This window comes from Barbus barbus, assembly GCF_936440315.1.
Source record: "Barbus barbus genome assembly, chromosome: 11".
Taxonomy (NCBI): domain Eukaryota; kingdom Metazoa; phylum Chordata; class Actinopteri; order Cypriniformes; family Cyprinidae; genus Barbus; species Barbus barbus.
This window is the reverse complement of record NC_136739.1, coordinates 5346179-5363809: the sequence shown is the minus strand read 5'-3', so window position 1 is coordinate 5363809 and position 17631 is coordinate 5346179. Positions and strand designations below refer to the sequence as shown.

Below are 17631 nucleotides of genomic sequence, written 5' to 3'. Positions count from 1 at the left end.
CAGCAGGTTCACGAGCAATACATTGTTCTTGTTGATTTGCCTTTCACTAACCAAGCGCATATTTACTCTAGTTCAGTAAAAGCTTTTGTTTTCTTAACACAAAGCCCTCCAGTCATGTCAGACAAAGGCCAAGACGTCGATTTAACAAGAGCCAAACAAAACACGGGAGTCTGGCTGGTGAAGGTTGGTGGTTTATCAGTCAGCATTGGTGCTGAACCTTTGATCAAACTCTGGAGAATTAAACTAACTCTTTGTACAGTTGCTGTGAATGACAGAGGGTGTTTCAACGGCGCGTTATTTGTATTTCGATATCTTTTTTTGTTTTTCAGTTTTGTGCTACAAAAGTACTCACATTAATTGGAAACCTAAAACGTAACCCATATTCTGTTGTTGTTAAAACCTGCCCCAATACTGAACTTAGTAGCTAGTATAAGTGAGATGTAAATAAGATTAAAAGGAAACATGGACATCATTTAATTTAATTATTTTTTTACTTCCATTTGATTTTACGCAATTCAATTAAAAAAGGTAAATGAACAGGAAACATTTGAATTAAGAATAGAAAACAAGTTAGAAAAACATTGACCAAATACATAGGTTCTTGTTTTCCTAAATTTATCCAAGGACCAGAATCATGGAGGCTTTGGTGCCTTTTTTTATTATTATCGTTATTATTATTATTATTTATCTTCTTAGCTAAGACTAGTGAGTAAACAGCTAGCAACAACCCAGAAAACCATAGAAACATACTAAGAACCACCTTAGCAACTGCACAGCAATGCCATGGCAACATCACACTATATGTATCAAGTTTATACTCACGTTTGCTTCAGAAAATGTAAATATTCAGTTATGAAATTATTCATTTATACTCAAATATGAGCAGTGTACATTTTTTTTTTTTTTTTTTTTTTTTTTTTTTTTTTTTAGGAAACCCACAGGTACCAATAACTAAATGCAGTCTTATTCACTTCTTTTTAGGTCCCCAAATATCTTTCTCAGCAGTGGGCGAAAGCATCTGGGCGAGGAGAAGTAGGCAAACTTAAAATTGGGAAGTATGATCTCATTTGAAACCTTATTCGAAATTGACATTTTTGTATGAAATCCTTCCACTCATGCTTTTTAATCTCTCTTCTAGAGCTCAAGGGAAGACGGTGGTAAGTTGTATTAAAGTCTTGCACTATTTGCTCCTCATCTTTTATTAAGATGTCAGTGCTGATTTGCATAATTACTATGATCTGACCCTGGGCTGTAGAGAGGGAACATGTGATGTGCTATTGCTTATGTAAAGGCTGATTGATGGTTTCCTCAGGTGTCTTTCAATCTGAACGAGGAGCTGACTGTGGTGCAGTGCTCAGGGGAGAAGCTTTCGTCAGTGCGCTCCCCGAGAGAACATCCCTTCACCATACAGACGGTGGGCGGCCAGACCCTTGCTGTCTTTACAGAGACCTCAGGTGAGAGCAACCATACTCTCTGACATTGGGAACAGCATCTGGTGTAAGGAACTGTGTCACCTCAACATAAACAGTTAAGTTGTTAGTCTGTCATTATTTATATGCCGGTACATCAGCCAGCCCAAATAATCAGATGATATTTGGCTATTTTGAGATGATCAGCATCAGCCAATAACTGTGCCTGCTTGGCTGATCAACAGAATTAATCATTCCATCTAGTGTTAGTCCCAAAAGCTAGAAACAGCCTTGTTAATGGATCATTTTAAAATAATTTTATTTTGTAAAATACGTTTTTATTTGAACACATTTGCTTTTTCAGCAATTTTTTGGACATATTACTGCTGTAATTAAGTTTTTTGTATATACTGGTGTTTTAATGTCTTCTTGCTCTCTAGGTATTGATACCAGCGCCAGTTTTGGGAAGGTTACTTTGGAAATGTTATAGATTACAAGTTACCCTATTTAAAACGGTTAATTGGTAGTGTAACTATTTCAGTTACTTTATTAAAGTAACGTAACAGATTACTTTTTGATTACCGTTCCACATTTCTTTTCTTTTTTTTTGGCATTTTTGCTTTTATTTTGATAGGACAGTTGAGTTGTGACAGGAAGCGAAGTGGGAGAGAGAGTGGGGGCTCAGGACGGTGCTGAGCCCCTTTTTCAAAATTTCTAACGAATGTTTTCAAATGTGAATAATTTTGAAACATTTAAAGCAGGCAGGGTTAACCTTACAGCAGTACTCAACACCGATTACCGTCAGACTTTCAAAATCCTTCATCACTTGAATTAAAATGATGATAATTTACTTTTAAAGCGCAACCTCCTCAAAATCAGACTTTAGCACCTCATTCATTCTGAGTTCACAGATTCTAGTTTAATAGCGATGATACTGTTTTGAAATCAAATCTTTGCATAAGAAACAGGAAACACTGGTATCTAACAATGCTTTGGAACAAAATGTTAATCTTTGAAAAAATAAAGCATTTAAACAAACCCAATCAGGAATAACACAGTTATCAAATAAGCATGTGTCCTATTCTGTGTCCTAACTCCTGAAACATTGGTCTCTCATATTTTAGAGCAGTTGATGCAATTTCAGAGAGAAATCAATCATATGTTCATGTGTGAAAATATCCCTTTGTAATCGTTAACATTTTCATAAGTAACTGTAACTTAATTTCACATTTTTTTCTCAGTAACTGTAACAGATTACAGTTACATTTTGTAATTAAATTATGCAACTCTGTTACATGTAACTAGTTACTCCCAACCAGCACAGTACCGTTCAAAATGTAATGAAAGAAATTAATACTTTTATTCAGCAAGGACACCTTAAATTGTTTAAAAGTGAAAATAAAGGCATCTATAATGTAACAAATTTATATTTCAGATAAATGCTGTTCTGTTGAACTTTCTATTCAACACTTTCTATTGATTTTCAACAAAGAATTCAAGTTGTTTTCACAAAATAATGTTTTCAATATTGGTAATAATAAGCAATTTCTCTTCAGCAGCAAATCAATGATTTCTGAAGGATCATGTGACACTGAAGACTGGAGTAATGGTGCTGAAAATTCAGCTTTGATCATGAAGTACATTTTAAAATATGTGATAAATTGTTATAATATTTCACAATATTACTGTTTAATATTGTTTGATCAATTTGAAGTTTTTTTTAATTGTTGTTATTATTATTTAGCTGGTACTTAATCATTCCGTGCAGCATTTTGTTTATTTTGGACAGACAAATAGCTTGATGCTGTAATCACAGTACATTGTATAAACTTGTGGTCATCAAGGCCCTTTCTCTTACTTTCCCGTTGAAAAATGAAAGATTTTTAATACAGAAGATTGCAGCTTATATTCACAGCATAATAATTGCAGCCTTACTGGAAATCGCACAAGGCTAAGTGTAGAATTGCAATCATTGTGTTGTGCGCTTTTGTTCACTTATGATCATTTTTTTTTCCAGTTGTCTGCTTAGCGTTCACAAGCCCCAGGTATTGATTAAGTGGTTGCTAAGCAACAGGTTGGACACAGAAGTTGGCCATGAATAGAGGCTCTACTTGTTACAGTTAAAAGCTTTTTCTGGGGGTGGAAGGGTAACAGTGTCTTTTTCTCAGTAAGTTATGAATTGAAATGGTTCAGGGTATGAAAAGTGATCATTGGCTAATGCAAAGCATAAACACTCTTCTTTGGTATTGGTTTCTTTTTTAGTATTGAAGAGGACATTGAGGGTTATTTGAGGGATGGAGGTCACACCTCATTGTGCAGGCAGGGAGCAGAAAGACCAGGTTTTTGAATTCTGTCAAAAAAGGCCAAAACAAAACCTCCGCAATGAGGGTGTGCGTGCTTAGTGATTGCTTTGAACTGCACCTCTATTTGTTTTAATGGCCTATAGTGACCCTAGGTGTAATGCATGTGATTCAGACTGGACACATGTGTCCTTGGCTTCATGATTGCACGTACTCGTGGTGTATTGGGTGTTAGGTTATCATTTTGTAAATAGGATTTTGTTATTTTTTGTTATTATTATATAATCTGTCATTTTGAGAGAAAGACTTCTATAAAAGCTTTTCAGAGATTTTCGCGTGTTCTTTTGTGAGCGATCAGTGTGTCAGAGAGCAGCAGCGTATGGACCAGGTGCCGCCAGGTGTGAGACTTTGATAAGCTGTCAGGCTCTAACATTTTTTCCTACTTAAGTCCTTCACAACGATAGGTTGAAGAGGCAGCTTGACTTGATTGGCATGGCCGCTTAAAGCCTGTTGCCAGGTTAAAGTTAGACTCGAAGAGTTGGACACTTATGCACAGTGTTGGGAAGGTTACTTTGGAAATGTAATAGGTTACAGATTACAAGTTACCCTACTTAAAATGTAATAAGTAGTGTAACTATTCAATTACTTTATTAATGTAACTGATTACATTTGATTACTTTTCTAAATTTCTAATGTTTTCAACTGTTAATCAATTTCAAACATGTAAAGCAGGCAGGGTAAACCTTACAGTAGTACTCAACACTGATTACTGTCACACTTTCGAAATCCTTAATCTCTTGAATTAAGATTTTTTTAAAGTAGACATTGGATGCAAAATTCACTTTTACATGGTGTTTGCATATAAATATATCTTAGCAGTGTGTGGACACAACCACCCTACAATGATAAAAATCCATTCACTCCTTTTTTTTAATCTCCCAAAATCCTGAACCGTCTCAAGTATATGTCATATTGCTCAGGCCCCGCCCTCAACCGCTGAAGTACTGTCTAATATTAGCACATTTTCGCCCTCAGCCAGTTGTACGAAGTCCATCAATTTCTTCACGCTCCAGCAGCTGTAGCGACAATGTCTCGTAAGCAATGCAGGTGTTTTGTACTTTTGTGATGTAGAAGAACATAAGAATCTTAATTTTCTCCTGACACCAGAGCCACTGAGGACACTGTGCATTAGTTTTGTTTTTAATGGTAATGCGCCACCGAATACACCTAAGTTCGTTTATATCTGCACAAATAATTTTACTCCAGATTGCTTTCTGAACGAGGGACAATTCAAGGCAGGTTTTGTTAAAAAGTGATAGATCTCAAAGATAGATCAGTACCCATTGTTCATGATCCGGCTGCACCTCCAGAAGAAGTAAGTCTGACACTTAATATTTTTTATAATTATTTGCAAATTGCCTTTGCTCTTCCACGGAAGAGAGGGGCGGATGAGCAGAGCTCATTAGCATTTAAAGGGACATGCCCCAAAATGAGTCGCTGTGAACAGAGCAAAGTAAAAAGGGTGTTGTTTTACACAACCACTGAGGAATTTCTTGCAGTCTTGAAGTATATTGCAGACCGTTCATGAAGATCCTAAAGAATCATACCAACTTGTGGAAGATTAATGTCCCCGTTGAAGCACAGCCACCACAAAAGCAGACTTATTTTGAGGTCATTCTGAGGTTAAATACATATTTAAAATCATAAGAAATTTTATTAGCTATGATACTGTTTTTGAAATCAAATCTTTGTGTAGCTATGACAGAAAACACTATGTGGAATCTAACAATGCCTTGGAAAAAACAGCTAACCTTTAAAAAATGAAGCATAGCTATACATAAACCCATATAGGAAATAAGAGTTATCGAATAAGCATGTTCTAAACTCCTGAAACATTGGTGTTTTATATTTTAGAGCAGTCACTGCAATTTATAAAAGAAATCAATTAAATCTGTATGTGGGAGTGTGTGTGAAAGGAATCAGATGTAACCCCTTTTGTAATCGTTAACATTTTCATAAGTAATTGTAATTTAATTACAAATTTTTATTAGTAACTGTAACTGATTACAATTACTTTTATTTTGTAATTAAATTACGTAATTCCGTTACATGTTACTAGTTACTCCCCAACACTGCTTATGCACACGTGTGATACTCTCGTGAAAGGCTCTTTCTTTGCACACATTTCCATCAGTGACTTGAAATAGAGATGCCACTTTTCAGCTCGCACAAAACATGCAGAATATTTGGTTTAGTTTAATAAATACTTGTGAATATCAGAAGTTGGCATGAAAATATGCAGGCTTTGTTTCTTGCATTTTTCTTCTTCCAACTCATGAAACTTTGATTTGTTGCAGTCATGCTTTTCTTTTACAGATGGCCTTGACTATTGCCCATTTCACGTTGTTCTAACATGGCGGTGTGCCTCTGTTCATACTCGCACTTTGAGAAGTACATTAGCAGGACTTTTATTCTTCGCTCTTGCTCTGTTTTCCCCGTGCGGCTGAGAAATTGTTCTCTTAAGGGCATACGAGTCCTTGAAGTCACATGTTTGACTGACCATTAATTTTGATCAAATTGAGAGGGAGCCATTAGTCATGCCTCCTAGGGAGCACATGATGAGAATCTTTGGCTTCTTTTTTGTTATGTAGGAGTCTCATTTGCCTGGCAACAATTGGATGTGAGACTAATCCATGAATATTTCAGCTGTTAATGGGTTTCTTCCATTTGAAATAAATGCTCCTGCTTACCAGCATCCTCCCGCAGGTCTCCAGTCCCCTGCTGGCAGCGGTTTAGAAACACATCAGCTGGTGACGATGGCTAATAAGCCCTGCCGTGTCTCATCAAATATGAATGACTGATTTCTGCAATTAAAAAATACCCTGTTTTGATGTCCACACGACAAACCGTGGAGATGGAAGGCGTTTCATTTTGCCCGTGTCAGAAATGTGCTTTAGACTCATTTTAGTGGGCGATTGCATGAGAGTGCATGACAGATTTGATGTAAACAGATGGATACTAGTGTGTGGAGATGTCGGCTAATCCAAAGTGAGTGTAACCATATGTCTGCCTTTGCCTTTCCTTGAAACGGCCGACTTGGACTGTAACTGTCGAGCAGAGCTGTTTTTTTAGAATTACTCAGCGCTCTTGACTGCGCTCTGAATGTTTTGTTGCAAAATTCACAGTGTGCTTGATCTATTTTGAACTTGATATTTTCCCACGGTAGTCGAGCTCCTGGCTCTGACTAATATTTCTGCACTTTAAATCAATTTTTTAGGTTGACAAGATTTTTTTGTTTGTTTGTTACTGAGCTAAAAGAGCATGCCTAGTTTTCTGGTAATACATCAGATGTTGTTTATGAATCAGTGCACACATGCTAGAATATCTGTGGTTGATGTATGTATGCCACGTGCTCTAAAAATGATCAAACCCATTCGAATTTGGATCAATGCTGGAGGAAATTAAATTTTAGGTCACATTTTGCTGCATAATGTTGCAAACTTACAATTTAGGACAGAGTATCTCTCTTACAAGCCGACTTAACAGCAAATAAGAAAAAATAAATGTAGCTCTATTTATACAGCCCACCGTACATTCCACAGTTCACAGACAAAACCATATGCAGTGTTTGTCAGTGTAGATTGTCAACTAGAAGATGATCCACAGTCTCATTTATAAAGATTTCAACAGTGTTTTGAATAAATTCTAATGTGGCTTTATTGTGCAAAACATTCACAGACTCCAAATTACAACCTGTTGTTCACTACATGTGTTCACATTACCAGAAAGCACAAAACTTGCTCACAAATGTAATTATCATTGCACTCAGCCTTTAGATTCCACAGTACTCTGCAATTCAGATTCATTATCATCACCATCTACACTACAAACTGTTGTTCTTCATATGTAAACAGAAGCCGAATACAAACACAAACCAAACAAAACCCCACAGCACAGTACACATCATCTCTTTCGTTTCTCAAGGCTGTCCGTCAGAGTGTGTCACATAGAAGCAATTAGCGTAGAGTATTCCAGAACAGGTTTTCGGTTGAGGACGCTGGTGTTTGTTGACGCAGGATGGTTTTACAGCAGCTCATATGGTGACAGTTCTGCTCGGGTCACTTGACAAAATGCAGAGCCTCGCACTGAACCACTGATCCACGGCTGCTGTCTAGGCTGGTGAGCAGGCGAAAGCCTCCTTTGAGAGCGAGCATCACCGTCTCCAGCTTCAGACACTCGAGTGTACACACAAACGTGCTGTCCTGCTTCAGCACAAGCCGAGAGCCCTGCTCCGACTTGATGAAATGCCGGAATTGGATGATGTTGGACGACACCTCGAACTCTTCCGGAAAGCCGTCCAAGCGGCTCTTGGAGATCTGCACCAGCCGGTTCTTCACCTTCTCGATGAAGCTGTTGTCGCTGCAGTAGATCCTCAGACCCTGCGAGCGCTCGTGGCTGTCTGTCACCTCCAGGAAGACGGGCTCGCGCTGCGCGGCCTGCTGCTGCTCCCAGTCCTGCAGGGCTTGGGCCAGCTCGGTCAGCCGGTAGAAGTTGGCCTCGCGTCGGAGCAGTTCGGCTTCCTTGAAGTCGTCGGGCAGCACCAGCTCGCCCAGGCGCAAGAAGTTCAACACGTGACGGAAGATGGGCCCATCGCGGTCGATGAAGGTGTTGCCCATGGAGTCCACGTGCACCACGGGCTTCTTCCCCATGACCATCTCTTCCAGCAGGGAGCCGGGATGCTTGGCCAGGGTCTGGCGCTGCGCAGCGTACATGTAGCCCCCCACGTTGATGGTTATGGTGCCGGAGGAGGGTTTCTTGAAACTCTTGCTGGGCTGCAGCAAGTCCGGATTGATCTGTCTCAGTTCACTTTCCATCCTTCTGAGATTCCATTCCATGCCGTGCCTCACACCCAGCCTGGCGGAGTTTGTGGGGAGCGCGCGCGTGAGCGGGCGGACGGACAAATAGGAGCGCAGCTGAGCAGTGCTGGCATGGAGCGCGGGAGCAGTGTCTGAGCCTTTCACAGCCACGCAAACGCACACATATATGCATGCGCGCAGGCACTCGCAGTTGGAGGAGGGGTGTTAAGGGTGGGCTCTATACTGCGTCAGCGGTGTGGGCTCGGGAAGAGCGAGCGTTTTACTCACTGCCCTCCGCTCTAAAGGCTGCATTTAATCACCTTTCCACTTCAGCGCCGCTCTGGCTCTGCAATTAGCATCGCTGCCCTCTGATGAAAGGACTCCTCGGTTGGGTGGCGGCACGTGAACTCACCGAGAGGGCCGAATCATAGGGATCACACATAATGAACTCCCTCCAATGAGAGCGAGATGTTAATGCTTTGGCGTCTATAGTGTTAAGTCGTTGCTCTGGAAAGCCGTCTGTGTGATGTGTCGACAACTCACGGCTTTATCGCCAAACGGGAGTCATATCAAGTAGTGTAGGTGTAGTTATGTAAATTATTTGCTAGTCTTCATATCAAAAGGGATGAATGCATTGAAGCCTTCTTGCTGTCTTTGAGAGGCTTTGAGGCACTCGCCATGACCCAGTTGTCAGCGGAGCTGAGAAGGAGCCTTTGATAAGGAAGCCTACGTCTTCACTTGAAGTCATGGGGACTGAGCCTGTAATTGGCCCCAAGCTGTCTTTAAGGGTGTTGTTCATGCAACCAAGATGTACGGTGCTGTTTCATCATATAAACCACCCAGGGATGAGAACCCAGAATTGATATTCTTTATATAATCTTTGTTAAACTTGGGCTGTCAGTAACAGAGAGCATGAGCCTAAGTCTTTCACAAAGAAGAAATGCCCTTAAACGGCAGCAGAATCGCTGTGACATTTTTCTCAGTGATGTCACTAACTGATGACAGCCTATCAGTCATTCTTGAATAGCCCCAAGACCCTTCTGAGATGGTTTTTGTTGTGTGTACTTCATCAGCAGCTGAGACGGGGTGGAGGCTAATTCACTGTTTGAGTGCTGGGGTTGATTTGGCTTTACATATTCATCAGATGGATTAAATTGGATGTTTTCACATATACTTCTCACTTTTTCACTGAAGGAATATTTTAAAATATCATATTTACATTTTGGAAGCAAATTTGTCCTTGCTTCTGTTATACATACTGTGACAGCTGGTATTTTGATTTATTAAATCACTTGAATTTTACTTTCTATGGATGAGTTTTGAACAATGGCATAGTCTATGGGTTGTGTCAAATCGTTATAGCTAACTAGATCTCTGGATTAATGTAAGCCTTTTTTTGTTGTTGTAAAAACTGTACAAGATTGTATGTAATTATTTAAAGCAAGACAACCCAGATGAAGGAAAAAAAAAACAGACATAAAAATATGAACGGATATCACTATTACTCGCAAGTTGATTGATTGCATTAAGAATTGCCAACATTTTTGTATTACAATTTTTCTGAAATGTTGTTTGAATATGCAAATGATACATTAACTGATTAAATCTGCAATAATTTGAATATATTTGAAGAACAGAAATCTGAACGTAAAGCCAGGTTCAAAATTGCTTCATTTTGTTGACATTTTAGTCCAAGGTTTTTACAAAGGGGCTTTTGGTGTCTCTCTTTATTGCTCCATAAAATACTGTCAACAGCCAGAAAACAAGTTCACCACAAATCAGGCAGATTATATAAGAAAAAACTCTTCTGTTAATAACAGATTATACAGTATCGGTACTCGGTATCGGCAAGTACCAAAAATAAAAGTATCGGTATCGGGCGAATACTGGAAAAAGTGGTATCGGTGCATCCCTAGTTTGGTGCTACTGAAGTGAAGCATTTAAATAAATTATTTGTATTCTATTCATAATCTACAGATGCAAATAGATGATAAAATAAACATTTTAAATATGTTTTTTGGATGTTTTCTCTCCACTAGTCTGAAAGAAGACATCCTATGCAAGCAGAATAATCCAAAATCTCAAAATTTAAAAAACATTGTAGTGTCTTGGATTTGTGATATCACAAACGGAACGTCTGTGCAGCCCATGCACAACTTTTTTTACTTTTTTTAAACAGTGCCGCCCATGCACACAGCCTTCTGATTACAGCTGCAGTGACCGTTTATTATGGTCATATATGACTGATTATAGTTGTTATAGGCGATGGCTCGGTCATGGTTTAATCATCATATGATTACTGGATTTATTCATCTGCATTTGAATTGCAAACAGGGTTTAACTATGCCAGAGAAAATAGTGGGTGCCTGACCTGCTTTTTCTCATCTATCTTTTTTGTTTTAATTAGCGTACTTGTTTGTTCAACTTGAAGAGGCCCAAATTGATTTTAGTCCATCAGTGGCAGGCGCACAAGTAGGCAAATGTAGATCAAAGCACATGGATTGGAGATATTAGTTTAACTGTGCAGAATAATATACGGCTTGACAAATGCAGAAACAATGAACAGAGACAAAGTGAAGCAAATGCTGTGCTTTGTGGCCAGATTCATAATTAGTTATGCATATTCATGAAACTACAATGGCCAAAAAACTATTTGGATACTTAGGTTATGCATTACAAATCAGAATAGCAAACCGGGAGGTAATTATATTAAAGGATGATAGCTCAAGGATACTTTTTCAAGAAAAACATGCTTTAAATTAGAGATATACAGTAGCATGGCATATGTCATGCAAAAGAAAAAAAATAGATATTCTGAGAATTTCTGACCGTGAATTAAGAATTTATTCCCACAATTGGTCACATTTTGTTAATTTGTTCCCTTATGGAAATCATGACCACTTTGTACTAATTCGATCTCTCATTTTAGTTCAATCATGACTACAAAAGATGGAAAAAAAATTGACCTAAAACTATGGAACAACTTAAGTTGTGGGGACAAATGATTCATTTGTAGCCACAATATCTTGTTTTTTCTGGCTACATGTCTATATGTTTTAGACATGCAATTAAAAAAAATATCATTAGCTTCAGTTCAAACAGTATTATTATACTGCTCAAACTGAAGCTAAAATATTGTGTGAAACGGTCTTAACTTGTTTTCATGGTCATAACAGATATAATGAACTAGCCTGTGGTTACTTTGTGTCTTTTTAAGGAGAAATTCGCCATTGAATTTCATACAGTATGTCCACTAAAAGCCAATCGCAAACTGCATTTTTTGCAACCTTGGAGGAAACCACAGGAAAGGGACATGACTTAGAGTCACGAAAGAAAGCGTGCAAATGAATCTCTTCAGGAATGGATGGATGACTAATTTGATAATTTATAATCTAGTCATCTCAGGGTGTTTTTTATATGTTACCTTGGAATTGAACCACTGTGAAATATTCCTTTCACATTTATATATTCTCTGTGTTTGTTTGTTTTCTCCCTCAGTCTTGGCAACTGAATTTTCTTATGAAGTATGAATTTAGCTTTTATGTTGTTGTCATGGAAACATTCTGATTCACAATAAAGTGGCAGTTACGTATGGCTGTTCAAATGGCCACATATGAGACCGTAATGCCCTGCACCCATAAGAGCATTTGCTTCAAATCATCTGCCTTCACAGAATGCGCACTTCTGAATGATATTAGCCCTAAGAATCACCTCGAGACCAGTTCAGAAGCTTTTAAAACTAATGCAATTGCATTCATGCATTTTTAATTGTGACATAAGTGTAAATACACTTGGGGCTGCCATACGTGCAATTGTTTGTGAAACTGGCAGTACCTTTGCCATATTTGTGTAGTGTTTGCAGACACTAAATTACCAAGTGCACCGTATTTCAAAACAGATGTGGAAATGAAGCCGGCAGAGTAGAGGGGAGAGAAATTGTGCCACAGACGTGATTTAAAAAGCCTCTGAGGCATATGATTAAGAGTCTTATTATTATTTGACTGTCATATCTTGTCCCAAAAATATCTCCGTCTACTCCCTCAGAGTCCTTTAAAAAGATTAGGCTACAACTGTTATTGTGCTCTGGCAAATCTCTGTGTTATGGCCCTTCACAAATTTGGGTGCTTTGAAAGGATACTCTGTCAGCTAATGAAAAATCTTAATTGAAAAGCATAAATTAAATGCAGCGGTCTCATAAAATGCAGCGTGCAATACTAGACGCTTTTGGAAATGATCAAAATCAACAGGCGCCGGGGTGAGTGCTGATTTTAAGAGACCTTGAGGCGCTAAACAGGCTTCTTCTCTGGCATTGTGATCTGATGAAGAGACTGTGGGGATTGAAGCTCTGCCTGCAGGTGGGTGTGTGAGTGGAGGTAGAGAGGCTGTGTCCTGCTGAGGGCTGGGGATGTTATTGCTCTTGTCTCTGAGGAGTCAAACTGGTGGGATCTTGTGAGGAGGTGGAAGGCCGACCCCCGTAACCTCGCTATCATCTCAGCATCGGATCTGCTGCCCACCATCGGTTTGAGCAACTCGCGCCACCCCCAAACGCAGTCCTACTCCATTCAGAGCCAGCATTAATGCATCTCCGGCTGATTTAAATACGAATCCTGTGTGGAAATACTTATGTAACGTTACCGGCCTCGTAAGATGCGCGAGTCACGTGATGTTCGGGGAGGGACGGTGCAGAGGAGATGCGAACCTTGAGGTCTCGGTTTGCCCTGACCCCTCTTCATAGCCTCCGGGTAATTGCGAGGAAAATGGATGCTTTGTTGAAGTTGTGAAACACAAGTGGGCGTTTTTATGGAGTTACTCCAACAAGTGCTCTAACACTCATCTGGCAATAATTGCCAATAATTGTGCGCATTAGTGCCGCTCTGATGGATTTTGTGAGTGAAATATTTCTGCCCTTTTAAAAGGCCTCTGGGACAATAACCACAAGGTATTACAGGCACCGAGGTACAATTAATGCAATCAACAGAAGCAAGCTAAACCATTAGGCTGACTTCATGGCGTGCCATCAAACGAGAGCGGTGCAGCACAATGCCGTTCCGCAGGAGGGAGGCTCATTGGGGTTTGATTAAAATCATCACTCATGGCTGGTTGACCATACAAGAGTCAAACACTTCAGAATAGCGCCATAAAAACCACCTGGTTGAATAACAAAATTTCAATTGTCACCTTCAAAGAGGGGTTTCGTGCCAACGCTTTATTAGAGAGTGCTTGCTGTTGAAGTATGTTAATGTTTTAGTACAATGCGAAGCCATTAATTGCTTGCAAAATTCAGATATTTTGTTTGCTTATGCTTTGTGTGAATGTGTAATGCATGACGCATGGTGTTTGAACATGGCTGTGCAATGTTAAATGAAAAGTTCACCTAAAATTAAAATTTGCTGAAAATGTATTTCCGTTTATGTAAAATAAAATGTAATCATGGATTTGTTTATTACAAACACACAGAGCTTTTCACTTCACAAGTTATTAATTGATGGACTGGAGTTGTGTGGGTTATTTGTGAAAGTTTGTGATGTTTTTATCAGCTGTTTGGACTCTCATTCTGACGGCACCCATTCACTGCAGAGGATCCATTGGTGATCAAGTGATGTAATGCTAAATTTCTCCAAATCTGTTCTGATGAAGAAACAAACTCTTCTACATCTTGGATGGCCTGGGGTGGTTTTCATCAAATTGTAATTTTTGGGTAAACGGTTCCTTTAAAGGGAATAATTCACCAAGAAATTAATGATAATAACTTTCCTGGTGTGTATATAATGACAGATTAATTTTGGGGTGAACCATCCCATCTCGGAAATTTATAAGGCAAAATGTCTTTTGTTTTTAAGACAAGCTGGCTCTTGAAGGAATGGTTGTGCAGCGAGCTGAGTGTAGACCTGCAGTCAGTGAGAGCTATATGAAACTAAAGAAGTAAGTCAAGGTTTTATCACAATACTGCAATTTTGTCAAAGGCACTTGATCTGACCTTCTAGAGATGTGTATTTTATTCACAGGCTCCAGATTGAAGAATCCACCAAACCTCTTCGTTTTTCCCAGAAGCTTGAAAAAGCTGTCGCAACAAATTACAAACCTGTGTCCAACCACAGCCATAATGTAAGTGTGTGTGTGTGTGTGAGAGATAATAATGTGAGCAAATGAATGAATGCTCTGGTTTGCTTATGCTTCTGTTCAGGTGGAATATGAGAAGAGAAAGAAAGAGGAAGGCAAGCGTGCAAGAGCTGACAAGCAGAAGGTTCTGGAAATGCTCTTCTCTGCCTTTGAGAAACACCAGTACTACAACATCAGAGACCTGGTGGACATCACGAAGCAACCGGTGGTAAGTTGTTCAGCTCAAGGCAGTTGAACGTGAAAACACTGTGCCATTATATAAACAAGAGCTTGTGCCCCCCATCATGAAAAAGTACACTTTAGTCCACTTTTAAAACGAGTACTCCGGTAACACTTTAGTATAAGGACCAGTTCTCACTATTAACTAGTTGCTTATTAGCATGCACATTATTAATATATTGGCTGTTTATTAGTACTTATAAAGCACATATTCTGCATGACCAAATTCTACATCCCTAATCCTAAACTGAACAACTACCTTACTAACTATTAATAAGCAGCAAATTAGGAGTTTGAGGCAAAAGTCGTAGTTAATGGTTTGTTAATGGCGAGAACTGGACCTTAAAATAAAGTGCAACCATTATTTTCAATAAAAATTAATGTGTATTGTAGTTTAAGTTTATATTAAATACAATTAGCGGAACTTCAGAGTGCTTTTTTGACCCACTTTAAGGAGGACTCAAGGACATGTACTTTCATAATTATTGCTGTCGTCTTTAAAAAAAAAAAAAAAGTGTATTGCCGTGCTATTATGTTAAACTAAAATACATGTAATTTATATTGAAACTTTGTCATGTATTTAAATATATTAGTAATTCCGCATTTGAATGATGAGGTCGCAATTTAGAGAAAAAAAAAAACTTCAAGTGCACTTCTATTTCGCAAGGGTTCATCAAAACTGATGTTTGCTCTGTTAATGGCAATTTTGAATCAATCTTTTCAGTTTTATCAGAAGTTATACATGAGAGAGATTAAACCAAGTTACAAGAAATAGCAAATATTCTGCATGGGCTTGGTGTTGATTATATTATCATAGTTAAGTGAGCTCTTGATGATCCTATGAATAATTGCTACTTGACTGCTGCCTCAGTCTCCCTGAAGGATTGGAGAAATATAAATGTGATTTGAAGTTGCATGAGTCATAATTAAACAGAACTGAGTAAGATAATTGTTACTTCCCACAGTGATCTTGCCATTTAGTGGATAGATTGCACTAAGTGAGGCTAAATAAAGAATTTAGCACTTTTCACAAAGTTGTTAGAGAGCCGTGGTTAAGACAGAGTTGGATGTATGATCATATCTAGGCAGCATGTGTTCACCCTGTCGATCTGCTCTTCCTCTAGATTTACCTGAAGGAGATTCTTAGGGAGATCGGAGTGTATAATTCCCGAGGGCCTCATAAGAGCACCTGGGAGCTGAAGCCAGAGTATCGCCACTATGAGGAAGGACAGGAGGATGAGGAGGAAAAAATGGAGTAATACGGTTTACATAAGCCTGGGTTGGTTATGCTTTCATGTAACTCTTGTTTGTTTCTGTGCCAGATTTGTTTTGGTCTCTTGTTCATGGACCTTGTTCACTCCCAGGTGGAACGAATATCAGTATAAAAGAAATCAAAATAAACTTTTTTTCTTTGGTTACATAAAGCGTTTCTCTAAGAGCATTATGAAATGAATACTGTAATTTGCATATGACTCTTACAATCTTCTGAGTTAAGAGCGCTTGTGTTTATGGTTACAGAAGCACATTAATAACATTAATGAAAACGCAGTCACCCTTTGGACTTTCCATTAGTTTAATAGTTTCATAACTCTCGTCAGCAACAGTCTGTGCATATAAACACATCTGTCCTGCTGGGCAGGAATAATCACATGCAAGAGTAAATTGATCAAGATCACATGCAGGTCACTCTTCACCACGAAACTAAATTAAAACAAAGTTTGCATTGCAAGATGAAGCATACTTTTAGGAGTTTTGGATTGTTACATAATCACAATTTCTCCCCAAATTCACTACTGTAATGCCTTTTAGTGATTCTGTATTTAATACTGTTCTCTAGTGTTTACTCATCACTGTAGTTTGTGTTTCAGATTAAGTTAGCATGAAGGCAATACAATAAATACCTTCATAATGTATAAATACATTTTATTTAGGGGTTGGTGTGGTGATATAAAAATAAGAAACTTCATTTTCTAAAAGCAAAATATAATTTTTGTTCTGGATAGGTACCGCCCACCATATCTGCAGAGATGTTTCTTCTGCTATTATAAAAATATCTTTTTCACCACCCCCGTACATAGATAAATATTAAGTTACAAAGTTATTAAATGCATTTATAACAGATCAAAAGCACATAGAAAATGCATTTTAAATTATATTGATTTAATCTTGTGATGCAAAGCTGATTTTTCAGCATCATTACTCCAGTCTTCAATGTCACATGATCCTTCAGAAATAATTTTAATATGCTGAATAAATATTTCTTATGTGTTGAAAACCAGTTAATATTTTGCAATACAAGTTGAAACAATTATTCCCCCTGGAATTCTTTGCTGAATATAAAGTTAAGAACTATTTACTTGGAAGTGGAAAAATAATCGTAAAATATTTTTACGGTCACTTTTGATGATGGCTGTGTGTATAAAAGTATTATTTTTTTAAAAGTAATTTACCCCAACCTTATCAGTAGCATATAAATTAAGTTCATTTTCCTACAAGCATTTAACAATGAGCTATAATTATAAAAAAAACAGGCAAAGTCATTTTTTCATTATTTTATTTTCATATAAAAACAAAAACAAAACATGCAATATTCTTTGTTTGGATGCATTGTTGAATGTTTATTATGAAACAGGAAGATATAGATATTACAGTGAAAAGCATAAGACAATAGCATTACCTAATGTCATGTATATTAAAAAGGGACATTTACATTTGTGTTCATCTGGG

General features: G+C 38.2%; 1 protein-coding gene and 1 pseudogene across 2 annotated transcripts; one reads left to right on the top strand and one right to left on the bottom strand.

Annotated features, from left to right (window-relative positions):
- On the top strand, positions 1–16321 carry gtf2f2b (general transcription factor IIF, polypeptide 2b). The gene is made up of 8 exons (XM_079427987.1): positions 1–183; positions 982–1055; positions 1139–1157; positions 1313–1454; positions 14406–14487; positions 14571–14670; positions 14750–14893; positions 16029–16321. Exons 1-8 carry the CDS (start codon positions 115–117, stop codon positions 16161–16163), a joined length of 765 nt encoding a protein of 254 aa, XP_079284113.1. The 5' UTR covers positions 1–114; the 3' UTR covers positions 16164–16321.
- On the bottom strand, positions 7828–8699 carry LOC306876651 (BTB/POZ domain-containing protein KCTD4-like; annotated as a pseudogene). The gene has a single exon. The product of its transcript is annotated as a BTB/POZ domain-containing protein KCTD4-like (transcript).
- Positions 16322–17631: the final 1310 nt, after the last annotated feature.